The sequence below is a fragment of the Pempheris klunzingeri genome, chromosome 21, assembly GCF_042242105.1.
Source record: "Pempheris klunzingeri isolate RE-2024b chromosome 21, fPemKlu1.hap1, whole genome shotgun sequence".
In the NCBI taxonomy this organism is placed as follows: domain Eukaryota; kingdom Metazoa; phylum Chordata; class Actinopteri; order Acropomatiformes; family Pempheridae; genus Pempheris; species Pempheris klunzingeri.
The window spans coordinates 12132765-12149471 of NC_092032.1; the positions used below are offsets into that span (position 1 = coordinate 12132765).

General features: G+C 41.7%; 1 protein-coding gene across 1 annotated transcript; it reads right to left on the reverse strand.

Moving 5' to 3' along the window:
• Window positions 1–366: 366 nt before the first annotated feature.
• Window positions 367–16546, reverse strand: pan3 (poly(A) specific ribonuclease subunit PAN3). The gene is made up of 19 exons (XM_070853207.1): window positions 16426–16546; window positions 15922–16283; window positions 14860–14981; window positions 14522–14594; window positions 14350–14420; window positions 14018–14162; window positions 13532–13749; window positions 12975–13079; window positions 12821–12878; window positions 12174–12335; window positions 11623–11739; window positions 11074–11175; window positions 9714–9879; window positions 9348–9435; window positions 9085–9224; window positions 8700–8829; window positions 4684–4748; window positions 4460–4598; window positions 367–2882 (listed from the first exon to the last, which is right to left on the reverse strand). The coding sequence occupies exons 1-19, from the start codon at window positions 16443–16445 to the stop codon at window positions 2742–2744; spliced, it is 2424 nt and encodes an 807-aa protein (XP_070709308.1). The 5' UTR covers window positions 16446–16546; the 3' UTR covers window positions 367–2741.
• Window positions 16547–16707: the final 161 nt, after the last annotated feature.

The window sequence follows — 16707 nt, forward strand, 5'->3', positions numbered from 1 at the left end:
TAAAGCTGAAATGATTTATTGACAGGAAATTAATTGGACTTTTGTGAAATGTAGTTTTTGCAAGTTTCTTGTGACGAAATATAAACCAGCCAAGTAATCGCATCAGGTAAAACTAAACGAGTAGTTACAGCGCTACAAAACATAAAACCAGCAGCTATGTCCAGTACCAACAAGAAAGAGACTCGAGGGTGTACATTTCTAGCTTGGTCAAGATGATTAATCATTGAAGAATGCAATTACAATTAATTTAGTAAAATCCAATCCATGTGTTTCTTTTTATTTGTATAAACATGTTATAAAATGTTTCATTTACTGATTAAAAGCTGTAATTGGTCCCAGTTGTGGAAAAAGTCAAAATCCTGCACGTATGTTTTGGTATTCTTTATTAAAATACTGCTGTACACACAAATATTGCAAAATTTGAGACAATGAACACAAGAGGGGCATAAAACATACTAAGATGGTGTTGTGTGTTGATGTGGGGGAGAAGAAGATCACTAATATTAACTGGAGTGTGTGTTATGTGGAAGATAGTGATATGAGCACTGACATTGTGTAGTCGAGTTGGGAGGGGTGGGGGGTGTGTGTGTTGAGGGTTTTCTAAAGCACCACATTCACCAAATATGTTTGTCTGTTCATTTCACTAAAACAGAGGAAGTAGTACATGATCTAACACAGCCAGCTCCCTGCAGGTGTTTGTTTTGCCCTGAAGAACAGCCCATCGACTTCAGTGACAACTTTAAAAAGTAAATCCCCAAGAAGACAATGTGTTTGTAGATTCCTTTCACCTCGACTTGTCTCTTATCTGACGGTGTGGTTCATACATGTGACTGATTATGTTCAGTCTGATGTTTGTACGCATTCACCAAAAGCTACTGAGAACAAGACGAAGGCAGAGGAAACAACAGTGGTTCGACACTGACCTTAAACTGGGTGAAGCAGATTTTCATTTAGTCAATTTGAGCAACGACTTTGACAAGAGATTCAAATTATCAAAGGAATATGAACTGTGCTTAAGGGCAACATGAAATCCCCTCACAGCATGATCTCCACAATGCCATCAACTTCCTTAAAACCTCAATCTGAAGACGTCCCACCCACTCCACTGTAGCTCACCTATCTGACTGGACAGGGGGCGGCCAACGACAGTCAAACACATTCAATCATTGGGCCCCTCCAGCTGTTTGTCATCCTGAGAGAAATCCAAGCCATCCGAGTGAGTGCCAGCGTCACTGTGCTTTGTCTCCAGCACGTTGGTAAATCATGATTTTTTTTTAAAAAGTCAAATAAAACAAACAAAACTGTTGGTGCCCTGATCCTATTCTCTCCTTCACCCTCCATCCCTTACCCATTCCCTAAACCCCTGCTGGAATTGGTCCACAGAATAATAAAGAGTTGAATTGAGGCAAAAATCAATTGCCCTCCCATTTCCCATCATGCATTTCTGCACAATATCTGAGCAAAGAGAAAAACCAGCTATAAAAATCACAAAAAGCATCACTTTTTCTCAAATGTGGAGGGGCCAGGACCCCTCTTGGAAGTGAAGTTTGGGGATAAAAGCGGGAAGAAGGGGGGAGAGTGAAAGAGAGACAGAGAAAGAGGACATTCGGGAGGGAGAGGGCGGGAGGACGGGCAGGGGACAAAATAAGGACATTCCACAAAGAGGCAGCTGTGGCTCCAACTCAACAGAAGCCCCAACCACGGGCTCCACCCAAGTGCTGGACAGCCGAATCAAAGTGACCCATCCTTGAGCAGTTCATGTCACGACAGCATCCATTAACCAAAGGTGGTTGCTGCATATGTAACAAACACTTGGTAGACGGCAACAGGAGAAGACACCCCTTCCTCGGTGCCAACAAAAACCACGATTTGACCCTCAAGTCCCAGTCCATGCCTACCCGCCCCCCCACGCACATATGAGCCTAATGTTCCACAATCTCCTTAACCAAAATCTCAGAAATCCACCAACTTTTCCAGTTTTAAGAACCCGTCCCACCCACCCAAGTGGTTTGTCCTTTCTGAGGGGGAACCAACAACCAAGGCAAAGGTGGGCTGGCCCATTTCATGAAACAGGTGCCATCCCGCCCCAAAGAACGCCTCGAGTGGTGTGTCCCGTCTCCTAGTGCGTCACAATGAAGGGGTGTGGTCTCCAGCCGGAAGAGACGCAGTCAATAGAAAGATGTCATTTCTTGTTTTTTGTTTTTTTTTGTTTGTTTTCATTCTTAGTCTGCTCTGTTATTTTTGTCCGTGTGTGTGAGACTTCAGCTCTCTCTGTACACCCTGTAGGCCACTCACACATATTCATAAAAATAACAAAAATTAACAAAAAAATTAAAATCTTAGTGCATCCTCCTCTGAAAAATAAACCCCAACTGTAGAAATAAACAATAAAAGCAGGAAAAATGTTCAAAACCTCATGGTTTGTTTCTCGTTTTGTTCCCCAAATCTAAAAAAATGTCATCATACTCGTTTGTCACAGCTTCCATTTTTGTCCTTTTTCTTCTTTTTTTTTTTTCCTTTTGTTTTACGATTTTCAGCTGCGGGGTTTAGGAAAACTAAAAAAAATACACTTTAGAAAAAGCCTTCCTGGTGGTCAGGGTCAGTGTATGTGACTGAGGTTCACGAAGCCCTGCCCCGCTGCCTTCACTATGCTGATGTCATCATCATGAGCCTGGTCCTCCCCTGTAGTGCAATAGTGTGCTCCAGGTCCGGGCAGCCTCACCCCGGGCCCAGAGAGGGCGCTACAGAGAGCCGGAGGCTGCGGCCTGCAGCTCCTGGAAGGTACTGTCGAAGCAGCGCTTCAGGTCAGAGTAAGTCACAACCAGGACGCTTTTCTCATCCCGAGAAACCAGGCTGATCTTCTCAGGAACACCCGCGTCCAGCTGTGAGAACACAGGAAGATACAGTAAAGAATTATTTGTTGTTAAGAATTTAACAGATTTAACCCCGTCCACATAAACTATTACGTTGGCGTTAGGCTAATAAGTCTGTAGCAACTCAGAGGCTTTGCTTTATGAGATGTTTGAAAGACAGTTGGAGCAGCACTGGACAGTTTCCACTGTGCTGTTTGATCACACAGTCACCAAACTCCAACATGCCATAGTTTCACAACTGAAAGATGAGTACTGGCAGCGAGTGTGTCGCTTCCATTATGTTTGTGCACTTGGAGATTGAGACCTCTTTATTTGTCAATTACTTTCAGTCCAATCACTTCCCACCTAATGACAGCAGCCAGGAGGAAGAATCCAAAGTGCTACTCCTTGGGGACCAGTACTTTTCAAATGTATCCACCAGTGTTGACACAGAGGTAAAAAAAAAAACAAAGGTCTTTGGCAACAACCCAACTCCAGGGGGTGTTTTCTGCAGCTGGACTTACAGTGAACAGACTGCACACACGACTCGGCCCTGACCCACATAAATATGCTCATTTTCTTAAATACAAACCAGCAGGATTTATGTTTATTGTGGAGAGGTTCAGAGTATTTTCCTTTTGTACACCTTTTTATGCACTTTGTTAAATTTAAATAAATTTGTTAGTTTGGTTCGGCCTAGGGCTGTTGCCCATATTGCAATATTGCGCAATTGATAAACCAACCACGGTGGATATCAAACAACCGCAATATTCATGTTTTTTCCAAGTACTGTAGATGTATGTGACTTGTTTACATTAGACTTAAACTGAGAAAACATGCATTTTGTATCTTAGGGATTATTAAAAATGAATCAGTTATTGATTAAAATGTTAAAGTACTGGTTAAGGAAAATGCATCGAATTTGCAACCCTAATTCTGATGATCAATTTAAATAATTACATTTTTCTTTGGGTGTTGGACATCATCATGTTGGGCAATTTTCTGACATTTTCAGACCAAACGAAAACAATAAGCAATTTAGTTAATGGGGAAAACGTTGTTAATTTTAGTTTAAGCCCTAATTCTAATAAGCAGGTGTAAAATTTCATAGTGAACTACAGATTAGCTAAACCTGAGACAGACATACGTACATTGGTCAGTGTATAGTTATGCAGACATCAATAAAACAAATCAGTCAAAGGCTTGTGAAGTACAAAAAAGTCCCAGCTTTGAACAGTTTGGAACTTGCATAATGAAGAGGAACAAGAAATGTGAGAAAAGAAAAAAACGACGTGATAAACCTCCAAATTCAGTTAGTGGTAATATGCTTATTTTTGTGGACTTGGGAAATGCTGCAGTTTAACACATAGCTTTATATATAATAAAAGTAGAAAATGACCAAACAAACTAGTTAAAAAGTGCTGGGAGATCAATTCTCACAGGTTGTGAGAATGTATGTTTTTTCCAGCCGGTGCAAATGAAGCATGAACAGATGTTCTGAAAATAGGCCATTTTTGACAACTTCTCATATTTCTGCCATTTCAAATATCACTACTATGATTTTTTTTTTTTTTAAAAGATAGAAGAACAGCAGAAAGCTCACTGACTTTGTTGAGGCAGGAGACAATGTGGCTGAGGTCGATCCAGGGCGTCCCAGCTTCTGTCACCTGGTGAAACAGGTGATCCCGGAAAAGCTTCAACAGGTAGCGGTCGCCCGTCTCCGACCACGTCGGGTCCTTCTGAAACCTGATTCAAACAGCTCAAGGTCACACAAGTGGTGACAAAATCACATCTCTTACAAACGTTGGATCATCATACAAGTGCTACTTACTCTGGCCGCTCGTTGATGGTGCCCAGTTTGGCCAACAGGCGGAAAAGACGGCCGTTTTGCACCTCCTGCAAATAAATAATTTATATTTGCGTGTCCTAAATATACATATATATTCTTAATATCATTTCATTGTGGGTATGTTGCATGTGCTGTAACCAATTGATGTAGCAGTTCCAAACATTTTATTGAGCAGCTGCACAGATGGGTTATTGGTGGAAGTCACCACACTTGAATCACAAACTTAAACAGCTCTTTTTCCATTTAATTTATTTGTAATTTTATTTTGTAATTGTTTGTTTAATCCTATTCAGATTAAGAAGGGTGCCCTGACAAAGTCAATCAGCAGAGTTAATAAAAACACACAGTTACAGACAGAGAACACAAAAGGAGACAAAATACAATAAGCATGCATGAGAACTCCCATTTCTAAAAGAGAATTTTTTAGGAGTCAGCTGCATAACCAAATAAATTAAAAACATTGACATTCTAAGAAATTTGCCATTAATTCTTTCCTTTTTTTTTTTTTTTTTTTTTAAAAGCGTTTATTGAGATTAAGTCTTTAAGTTTCAAGTCATTCTGCAAAGCATGCCATGGCGAGGGTGCTGAATATACTAAGGCCCTTTTTCAAATTACGGTCTGAGAGCATAAAGAAGTCCTGAGAACACTAAAAATACTGTCTGGCACTTCTCTGATATTGATAGTGTACAGAAATGCGTAGCAATGTAGGAGTCGACAGTGACCAAAAGAGAGCGATACGCTGCATCAAGCATCTGGGACACTGAGCAGAGGGTTATAAAAGTTGTGGCTGTCTGTACATTAAAAGAAAAACAATTTATTTTGAAAGCAAAATATCCCTTTTAGACTCAGCTTTTTCATCACTTACAGCATCAATTAAAACATACGGGTATTTATATGAATTAACAACCTCCATCTCACTTCCCTCAAGAGTGACCTCCAAAGGGACATTTTGTGGCCAATTCCTCGAGCTGGTAAACAACATAAGCTTGGTCTTGTCTGCATTTAGAACAGGTTTCAGCTGAAACAGAGTATTCTGGAAAATAAAAGCATTATGCTACGTATTCTGTGACCAGCACAAGACATCCTGCACTATATAACAGTGCCTTCATTAGAGATGGATATACAGCACCAGTACTAAATTGATTGAAGTTCCTGATTGGCAGTACTGAGATCCTGATAAGCTCCTGGACAAACGGTGCTGCTAACAGTGTTTATGTTAAGTAAATTCACTCTGACATAGCTGGCATTTTCAGATTCTTAAACATCTCATAATGATGATGGAGTTACTGCTCTTCAGTCATCATGGCTGACAGGGCAAAACACCTGAAAGTGTGCGCTCACTTTGCTAAATGTATTGAAAATGCAGCAACATGTAACCTATGTAAAAAGCTAGTTGAGTGTAAAGGGGGAACCACCATCATGAAACCCCATCATGAAAGCGGCTGCTGCACCTAAAGTTAATGTTACATTCTCAGAGCGGAGCCTCGTGTGCAGTGCTAAAACTGTCTCAACCTTTTCAAGATAGTATTTGTAATCATTATAAGAAAGTCTGTCAGTTAGCACCAGTTTTAAGCACATCTGTGGATAACACAAGTCAGACATCCAAGTTTTCAATTGTAGGGTTGAAAAGATAGGCAACAGGCTCTGCAACAAATTCAGCTGCCACTTTCAAAAAGTAAGGATCAATCAAATTAGGTTTCTGAGGGATTTTTAGTATCTATTGACCTATTGATCTATTGTATCTATTAACTCAAAGACTGACCAGTACACACTAGAACATCAGTACTGGGTTTCACAGATGCAGAGCAAGCAGAGTCAAACAGGCAGCCAAAATGATCGTTAAAACAATTCAGTAGCTCAATCTTGTCATGAACAGCAACAGTATCGTTCATAACAAAAGGCAGGTACAGCTCGACAGTAATTACTCACAGAAAGGAATTTCATAGCTTTCCAAAATCTCCTTGGGTCATTCAGATTGTTTGGGGTGACAGAAAAATATTATTCTGATTTGGCATTCTTAAGAAAAGAGGGGCCTTTGTTTTTTTAGTTGTGCAAAAACAACCCAATCAGTGAAAGAACCCAACTACAGTTAAAAGGAATAGAATTATAAAAGATAGCACAAATAAGCAATAACAAACTTGACTTTGGGGCAAGCTGAGGAAAATACTACTAAGCCAAAGTTTATCTTAGTTTAGAAACTAAAATACACACCCATTTACACCAACCAATTCACACTGCGTGTAAATGCACAAACAAACAAATGAATCAATGAAAAGATATAGGAATGAATGAAGATTTCTACTATTAAAGACAGGCACATATGTAACAATTCCTCCTTAAGAGCAATCAACCTCTTCATAATAACAAAACTGTTCTTCCCTGCTGGGAACACAGTCAGAAACTGAAACACCCGTCACTTTCTGTCCTTACATGGTCCTGGACCCGGTTCTCTCACAGGTTACAGAGGACACTTCCTCCTTACTGAAAGTCAACCAGAAGTAGCAGCATTTTCTTCTAAATACATTAATTTTTGTATGCAGTCTCATCTGATTGTGAATGAATAGAAATCGAAGACAACGGTGGGCAGCTGCAACATCTCAGATAAATTAAAAAAGCTCCTGAAAATTAAACCAACTAAAATAATCTGGAGAAATATGCCAGCTAAACTATTTGAAGACTAGTTTAGAAGGCAGGCTGCAGCAATATTGTTAAATAGGAGCACAGATACGATGATAACTTGATGTTTTTGACTCCAATCAGATTACTGTCAACAAGTTTGGCTCACCTTTCACTTCTGCAGATATAATTTACTCCTGCCTCTCCTTTCTCTTTCTCTTCCTCCTCCCTGCCTGTCTGTCTCACCCTGTCAAACGTTTTCTGCACTGTTGGACAAAGTGAAAAGTTTTGAAAACCAGCCTCCACTAACTTTCTGTGCCAAAAAGAAAAAAAAATTGCAGACATTTGATTTCTATGGACAGTTTATGATAATCTTATTTTTCAATACAGATTTTGTCTTTTTGTGGCAGCATTTAGAGGCTGTTACAACTGCATCTTAACTTACTTCCACATGAGACACTTGGAGTTTGTTGGATGGCAAAACAGGTGAATATTTTCCGAATTTAGAGGACAGCAAATCTTCTGCCTCACCATCTGAATCTACTTAATGAATTGAAACAATGACAACCGCAGTCAGCAGCATGCCACAACAGTGATGTTGCAATGATGCAGCCACCATACCAGCCTGACAAAGTTTCACATGAAATCCTACCCCAAGACACAGCCCAGGTAAACTCAGGACAGATGAAGAATGATTTAAAATAACACTCTTCTTTGTCTTCATGTACATTTTTGTGTTTGTAAAAAAAAAAGGGAGTTTTGGTTTTGGTCAACAGTAATGGCACAGCAGGCAAAATAAACAAGAGCTCTGCTGTGTTTAGACACACATTCAGCTGACATTCAGAGATGGCCTGATAAGGAGATGCTTACACTCTCCCCATCAGCACAGATATCTGCAGATCACAGACAGGTTTGGCCAGAAAAGCTTCCCCATTTTTTTTGGGGGGGGGGGGTATTTGCTCTAATCATCAGATGTTTTCTGAACTTTTGTTGTTGACATCTTGTGAGCCCTTATGGACATCTAATAAAGCATCTACAGGTAAAAACATCAACATAAACTACTTTGTTTGGTGGATGTGTACAGAGTCTGGGAGTAGAGGGGAAGTTAGGGCATGAGCAAGAAGAAAAGTGAGGTAGTGAGTTGTTTCACACATTCACACTCTGACAAGCCTACAATACGCCGTACAACATCCTGTGGCAAGACAACTTCCCCCATAGCTCACCGAATCAACACCCCTTTTCCGTCCACACCCTCAAATATCAGCCTGAAAAGAACATGACTGAATCATGTATACGCATGCATGTTCTCCCTTTGGTGCGTTGTGAGTTACAAACACGCTGTTAGTGTTGCTCCTCATCAAGATGTAGTGCCCTTCACATACCTTGGCCAGGTCCTCCTCAATGACATCATTCCTCATCTGCGATGCATCCAGTTGCGTGTAGAACCGAGCTCCAATCATCGGCATAATGTCATTGACGCTGCGCAGGCGAGACTGATCAGTCAGCAGATACCTGCACATGCACAGGAACATCAGAGTTTGCCTTCAGGTGAGCTGGAAATGCTGGACACGGCCATGCAATGTCAGTGACCACAATTATTTTGATGCCAACACTGAAGTTTCAAAGCACCTATTTAATAGATAATCAATTTCTGATAATCACTTTATGTTCAGGAGGCAATAATGTAAACACTGCTACGACTTAAAAGATTAAACAGTAATTTATGATTAGAGGTCTGTCGTTAACAACTCCCCCCCCCCTCCTTACAGAATGAGGTTCTTGAGGTCTGAAGAGTAGTTGATGGACACCAGCTCCATGGCCTTCTGCAGGTTCTCCCTTTGAATGCCAGCCAGGGAGTTACAAGCCAACGCCAGGACCACCTTGCCCAGTGACACTAGATCTGCTTGCTACACAACAAAACACACATCACAGAAAGACATGATATAAAGTCCCCTGATGAAGTTGTTAAGTAGATGAGATAATTTTTTTGTAATGTATATTCATGTATTAAACTACGTAAAAGAAAGTACCTGGTACTGTGGCATTAGGGCAAGATGATTAGTCTGACTGTTGTCAAAAGTTAAGACATCAAACACCCCAACACAGTTCACCCGTAACCTGCAGAGAGAAGACACTGTTATCATCATTAGTTTGTGTGCGTGTCTGTTTTAAGCGCGCAAAACCACGTGGTTGCGGGGAAAAAAGGAAGCCTTGACTCCAAATACTCTTCTGCATTTAGTGTAAAATGTTATCTACACTTTCGGCGCTGGAACTTGACATTCATGCTCTTCGGTACACCACCATTTATGGTTACGCATGACAGGTTCTAATCAATAACATCCATCAGCCCATGCTCAGTTGTCAAATATCTACTGGGGGTATATTTGTGTGTGTACCTGGTCTTGCCAGTTATAAGAATCTTGCTGGGGTCCATGACACGGCAGGCCAGGCCAGCAGTGTGGATGGTGCGCAGGGCTGAGCTGAGTTGGACAATGTAGGCCCAGATCAGAGACTCAGGGAGCAGACCTGCGTGCTGCCGTGGCGGGGGAGGTTCATGTTGTCCTGTGCACAAAAACATGCTTCAGCACAAAAACAATGCCTGAAGGGTTAATGATTACTAATGAACTAAACCTCAAAATGTCTCCATTATTCTTGGTAATCTTATCTTCAGTGGAAATTGTCTCACACAGTTGTGATAGTAGTGACGTTGTGATCAGTAAAACACATCATCCCCTCCCTAATCTTTAACATAAAAGGATGGTGAAAAATACTTTATTTTATGCATATTTCGTCTGATCAACAGTCAAAAACTCCAATGATATTTGGTTTACTATTATATAAAACTGAAATCCTTCAAGTAGAGAGTCTGGAGCTCATTATCATACATCATCATACATTATCACGTAAAAAATGACAGTTAAATGATTATTCAAATAATCACTGATTACTTTTTGTTGACTGACTAATTGTTTCAGCTCTAGTATGAACAAAATACATGAAGGACGAAATTTAGCTCACTGTTCCCACTAAACATGTTTACCATCACTTCATAACATTGTCTTACTTGTAATATTCTCTAACCATGAACAGGAGGTTACATCATGCACTGTACTGCAAAACTAAAGCCACTTACACACAGAGTGCCAACGTTTGGTTCCCTAAGGCGATTCAAAAAAAGAAATACATTTCTGCTATGTGATACACTGCTTTTGATGTATTTTTAGTACTTTGCTGTGCAATTTTAAACAATTTATACTTTATATTTGTTATCAGTTGCTACAGACAAAACAAAGCCTAGGGCCTGAGTGGTTTTGCTTCCTCTGTCTGTATTCCTGTAGGTAGGCCATACAGCACCTGCCATAGGATCAGTTTCAGCCACAGTTTCCTCCAAGTCACCATGTTTCTCTCATATAGACACACGCATGCTAACTGTCAAACTGGGACAGTTTGCAGACTCCATACACTTGAATCATTTTTCAAGCCTAAAGACATCCATGAAAGTAGTTTTAGACCTTTATACTGAAATGTGTCTTTCTTGTAAGTGGGTAATATACTGCAAGCACACAACCCAAGCTGTCAAATGTCAGCTCGTGCACAGCCCCATACAATGCCAGTAAATAATACACACCCAAATATACTTTTGCCAATGACCTCATTAGCGAACAAATGAGCGCAGTCAAAAAGTGTGAAGCTGAGGGGAGCAGAGGTGATACTGGGTCTATTTCAGGGTGAAGGAGGGAGGGAGGACCAACTCACCCCACTTCCTCTTGGTAAAGTACGAGTCTGCTGCTGGGTCATTGAAGTGTCTACTGAACATGGTTTCTGCACCCGCATGGAAGTCATATGAGAACACCAACGCTAGGGCAAAAGATGGATATGGAAATTGTTACAGCTCAGAAAACTTGATCAGCAACAGTGTAACAGCTGTATATACTTTTATTCATCCAATTATTGCCACTCCTAAACTGTTTTCACCATCATGAGACTATAAAGTGGGAGAATTGAGTACAAAGCCCTCGTTTCTATCAGGAAACTTCATTTCTCCTACTAACTTTTGTGAGCTAAGAAGGCAAATCATTGGTGACAAAAATTCACCTTAAATAGAGCTTGAATGCAAAACTGCAGCATCAAGTAAAACACTCCCTTTAATATTTTAGCGTTTCTGTCTGAATACAATCAATGAAACAATGAATAAAATTATAGAGCAGGCCAACTTTATGTCCGGGCCATGTAAAAAATACAAAAAGATAAATTAAGCATTAAGCACACAACTCCTGTATATAAAAACTGCTTATATATACTCACAGTGGTCTCCAAAGGCCTTTGTGGTGAAGACCTCCCTCAGCGTTACAGCGTTGGAGTGCTGAATCTTCTTCCACATGTCCACCAGCATCATGCACTTGGTGTTAACAAGGCGGAAACCTGAACACATTTTAAAAAGATACACAACAGACAGATACAAATAGAAGTTAATGGAATATAACACTTGCATTTCGTGCTGCTTTCTTGCTTCAAAGGTATGGGCATATCTATAGTTTTTGTGAAAACAAACAATTATTCCAATTCTGCAGCTTTAGTTGCCCCAGCTATATTTTGTGAAAATATGCCTAATTTTAGTTGGAACGGGTAATGCAAGACTGATTAGTCCAATAGAATTACTAAAACTACCTTTTAAAAAAATAACATTATTGACACGTTTCACTGTGCTTTGGAAGCAAGTAATTATCCCAGCCAGTGGGCTGCTCATCAGTCAATATATGGTGCCATCATTTGTCACAGTGGTAACTTTGGTTGTGCCACATAGAGTATGCTTTACACTTCTGTGAAAGACTATTTCTTGTCACTACATTTCTTACCATGTATCCTCCTCAGGCAGTAAGGCAGATCATCCTTGCTGTTGACTGCCTTGTAGCAGGAAGTGATGTAGCTGAAGTTGCTGGTCTTCTGCATGCGGTTTGGTGGGGGGAGGGGCTCGAGGGGAAACAGGCTGTGATAGCTGTCCACCTCAGACGGTACATCTGCCAAAGACAGAGGCAGTTTCAAGAGAAAAAAAAATGACATATGTAGCCAAAAACAGATCCAACAACTTTAAGTAGGCTATGAGCCATGGCCAATGTGAGCTTGTTGACTTGTTTTGATCAACACTAAATCAGCACTAGATTATGACTTCCCCATTTGACTTGTTTTCATTCATGTCATTTGACAGATCACAATTGTTGCCCCTTATTGTGCGCGTGACGATAGCATAAAAAAAAAAAAACATATGGGTAACTAGAAGCCCACAAACATATTTCAATTATTTCAATTTTATATCTCTCCACAACAGACATGCTCATTTGTTTATACACGCAACGTAGGTTGTTTTTTTTTTCACTTGCACAACAATACAGAGCACACCTGTCATGAATTGTTGGATGTTTTTATTGCAAGCCTGTCGGCACACACTGGGGAAATTGTTGGTTAACAACAACCCTTTGCTGGGACAACAGAGTAGATCCTTTACCTGGATTCTCTGAGTGGTCAATCTGGGCCATGGTTATCAGATGTCTGTTTATCAACTCCTAGAGAAATAAGAGGGCATCACATCAGATATCAGCTCCAGATAAGAAGGCATGGGAGACATTTAGTGAAAATAGAGGAGGGCGAGTTGGAAATACCTGTCGGAGTTCATCAGCCATGAAGAAGGACGGGGCATTGGCTTTCGGCTGCATGTAAGCCACATGGGGCGCAGTGGGGGGATAGATATGGTAGGTAGGAAACACCTGTGATGAAACCAGAAAACACAGCTTCCTATTTATTAAGAAATGAAAACCAGGTTGATCATACTTGTATTTTCTTCCCCCGCAACTATAAGCTCACAGCTGTGCAAATTATTGTGATTATTGTGAATTAAACTCTGATCAGGATTTGAAGCAAGTGTTAAGAAAGTTACTAAATGCCACATCAGGCCAAATTATAACCTCTAGTTAGCCAGAATAGTTGTGTTCTTTAAAATTATGAAGTGTCTGCTCAAAAGGACAGCTCAAAGACTCAAGTGTAGTGTTATGTGCATCCCAACAGAACCTCAGATCAGATCAAGCTTTAAATGCAGACAGACTTAAAAGCAGTTTGGTGTTTAGTTATGACTTAAAGAGGCATCTAGTGTACTCCCAGCTTTGGTCTGCAATTCCCTCCTCACTAAAATACAGAGCAGGATGCTATGTGCAGCACATACCATCCCAGCCATTGGTGCTGGGGTGTTGTCTGTGTAGAAGTAGGTGGTCCCGCCTACAGTCTCTTTCTGGATTATGTGTGCGCCCTGGTCAGTTGCGGTGGTGGGCACCATGTAGTTGGCAGGGTTTGGGGTGTGACTGCGCCGACGAGGAGCAGGTGAGGTGTGCGGTGTAATTTTTGGGGAGTGGAGGGGGGAGGATCCAGCAGACAGAGACATGCCTAAAATTGGAGACAAAAGGAAACATTGGCCATTACTCACTGACTGCAGTCATATAAAATGTTTGAAAGAAACGCAGCACTCAAAGAGGTCTGTCTTTGTTTCGACAGTAGTACATGTGGTACTTTACACAAGAGGGAATTCCCAAACTTGCTGAACAATACAATTTTAGGACTAAAGATGGAAAACAAAACTGAGCCATCTAGAAAGTAGAGCACAGCAGAGATAAGAGGGTGGTTTCTCAGTTGGTGACGGTCCAAAAACCCTCACCTGGAGCCAGCGCAGCAGCTGTGGAGCTGCTGAGGCCAGGATGTGGGAAGAGAGGCGAAGGGAAGGCCTGGACAGTGGACTGAGCCATGGTGGCCATACGTGGAGCTCCCTTAGGGATGAACTCACTTGCTGCCGGGTTAGGAGCCTGGTGGCACAAGGAAAAACATGCAAGAGTTACGTGAAATTTACCGCTCCTGTTAAAGGGAATAAAGATGAAGATGGAAATTACAGTCATCCCAATTACCTGCACATACAAAAGTACAGCACTTAACTTTAAAAGCACTTCAAAAAATAATGTAGCTGTCACTTAGATGGGATGCTGGTGTGCTCACCTTTCTCCTTTGGGAAATATTAAGAGCACCAAAATCACTGAACAATGAGGATGTCGGGGAGTTCACTGGATCTGTGGAAGACCAAAGAGTGCGAGAAGTTGAGCAGTGGAGCTTTCAACATTCAGGGATGAGAGCTGCATAATGCCACACAGAGCACTGAAGGAGGCTTTACCATGAGTGCTGTGGCTGAAGTTCTTGGCACCATCGTTGAGGAGACTGGGGGAGCTGCTGCTGGTAGTCATTCGCTATATGGAGGGTACAAAGAACAGATGTGTTACTCTAATCTATGACAATAAATTATTAATTTAACTATTATTGTGTTCTGATAAAGTGTGTGGCTGAAAACATTTTTCAATAACTACATAACTACAAACAACCACATGCAAAACATTTCAATAATGAATGTAGTGCCTCCATGTGACCACACAAACATCAGCTTTAAAAGCAGTTGTTGCTGCACTTTATGTTTACACTAACTCTGTGTCTATATCTACAGCTTCACTTTCATACCTGCATCATTGAGTATTTAGACTCTGCTGGGCTTCCAAACCCATTGACCCCAATAAAGCTGCTGCTGAAGTAAGAGTTGGTGAGATTGGCATCGCTCAGGGTCGCACCCTCCATCCCTGGGACTGGAGATGACAGAAACAAAATATCAGCATATACCAAGTGCAGATATAATTCACTGCTTTAACAAAGACAATGAGATCAAGTTTGCATGTTAATGTCAGCACTACTGAGTGTTTGCTGAACCAATCAGGGAGCTCTTTTAGGACACATTCAAACATTTCCACAACTGCAGAGAGAGCTACTACATGTACTGGGGAGATATCCCCCATGAATTTTATTTAATAACAACATTTCTAGTTACGATTTCTGGTTTTGTGGGTTCCGAGTTAAAGAGGACGTCGTCAGCTTCTGAGTTGCATGTTATTGTTGATGACTTTCGTTTGTTTACTTTGGGAAAACAACAACACAACACAATGTCCCGTGCACAGCTAGCGTAGCTATGCTAATGTTAGCAAACATTCAACTCACATCTCAAAAGCATCATTACTCTTCCAATAAACATTTAACTGGAGACAAACGAACAGCATCAGTACACAAATTGATGACGCCTCTCTGAAGACGAAACCAAATGCACTGAAGTTAGTCAAAGCGGTACATTTAACGCTAGCTTAAGCTAACGCTAGCTGGCTAATAGCTAAAGTAGCTCACTTTAGTGGGTCGAGGATTTCTGCCCACTCACAGCTGTCACACAAAACAGCAGGCCTCCTCCGTGTGAGCAGCAACAGCGTGGATACTATTGTTGTATATGTTGTTATAAAGCACAGCCAACACCACAAAAAGAAAAGGCTATTCACAAGACAGCTAAAGGCAACCGTCTGTGCTAGCTGCGCACAGAGGGTTTTGGGTCTTGTTTGGCAGGTAAATGTAACCCACGTTGTTTTGGGGTACAGAGGCCTCGGTGAATCCTCGGGCTAAAGTTTAACAAAGCCCCACAAGGCCCAAAAGTAAAGTCACAGACAAGCACCCCGTGTGAGGCCTTGTCTTGCTGTAATTGTTACTCACTGCTTAACAGCTGCCCCTCCAGAGACGTGCCTCCAGGCCCCAATGTTTCGGTCTTCTTGGACACACCGGTCCCCCCGCCGCTCGGGCAGGCCGCCGCGGGGCCACCGAGGGAATACCCCGTTGGCGTCCCGCCACCCCCGGCCATGGACAACGGGACGGGGCTGCCGCCGCCACCGTGCAGCGGGATATTTGCCATGGACGGATCATCATGCAGGAACTGACACTCGTCTCCATAAAAGCAGGTTTTGTCTTTCGCGTAATATCGGCAAAACTTCACCTTGACATTGGGTATCCCGGCACCCCCGAGCGGAGCAGCTGAAGCTGGGAGTCCACTGTTCATGGCACCGCTGCTGCCGCCGCCGCTGCTGCCGGAAGACACTCAAACATAGAGAGACGCAGATAGCTAGCGAGCTAGCCAGCTAGCCTGCAAACAGTTTCCCCTTAAAGGAACGGATTAATATAACTTCAGCTGGTGAGGAACACTTGAGACGCTACAGTACTCACATTATAAGGCTAAGATGCATTTTGGTTTAAGAAAATATGATTGCATGCGTTGAATCCTGGTCGTCGTTGTTGTCGCTCTCCATGCAGCTGCCGTCTTCCCACAGTAGCCTGTTGTTGTTTTTTGCTCGCAGTCGGGCTGCTCTGCTAGGGACCAGCTAGCATAGCTTTGCATTGTGGGTACAGCGTTTGGCAGAGTTTACCTGCTGCAAATTGAACTTGCACCACTGTGATACTGAGAGTGCAAATGAATAATGTAGTCGGAGGGGTCGAGGTATCTGGAGC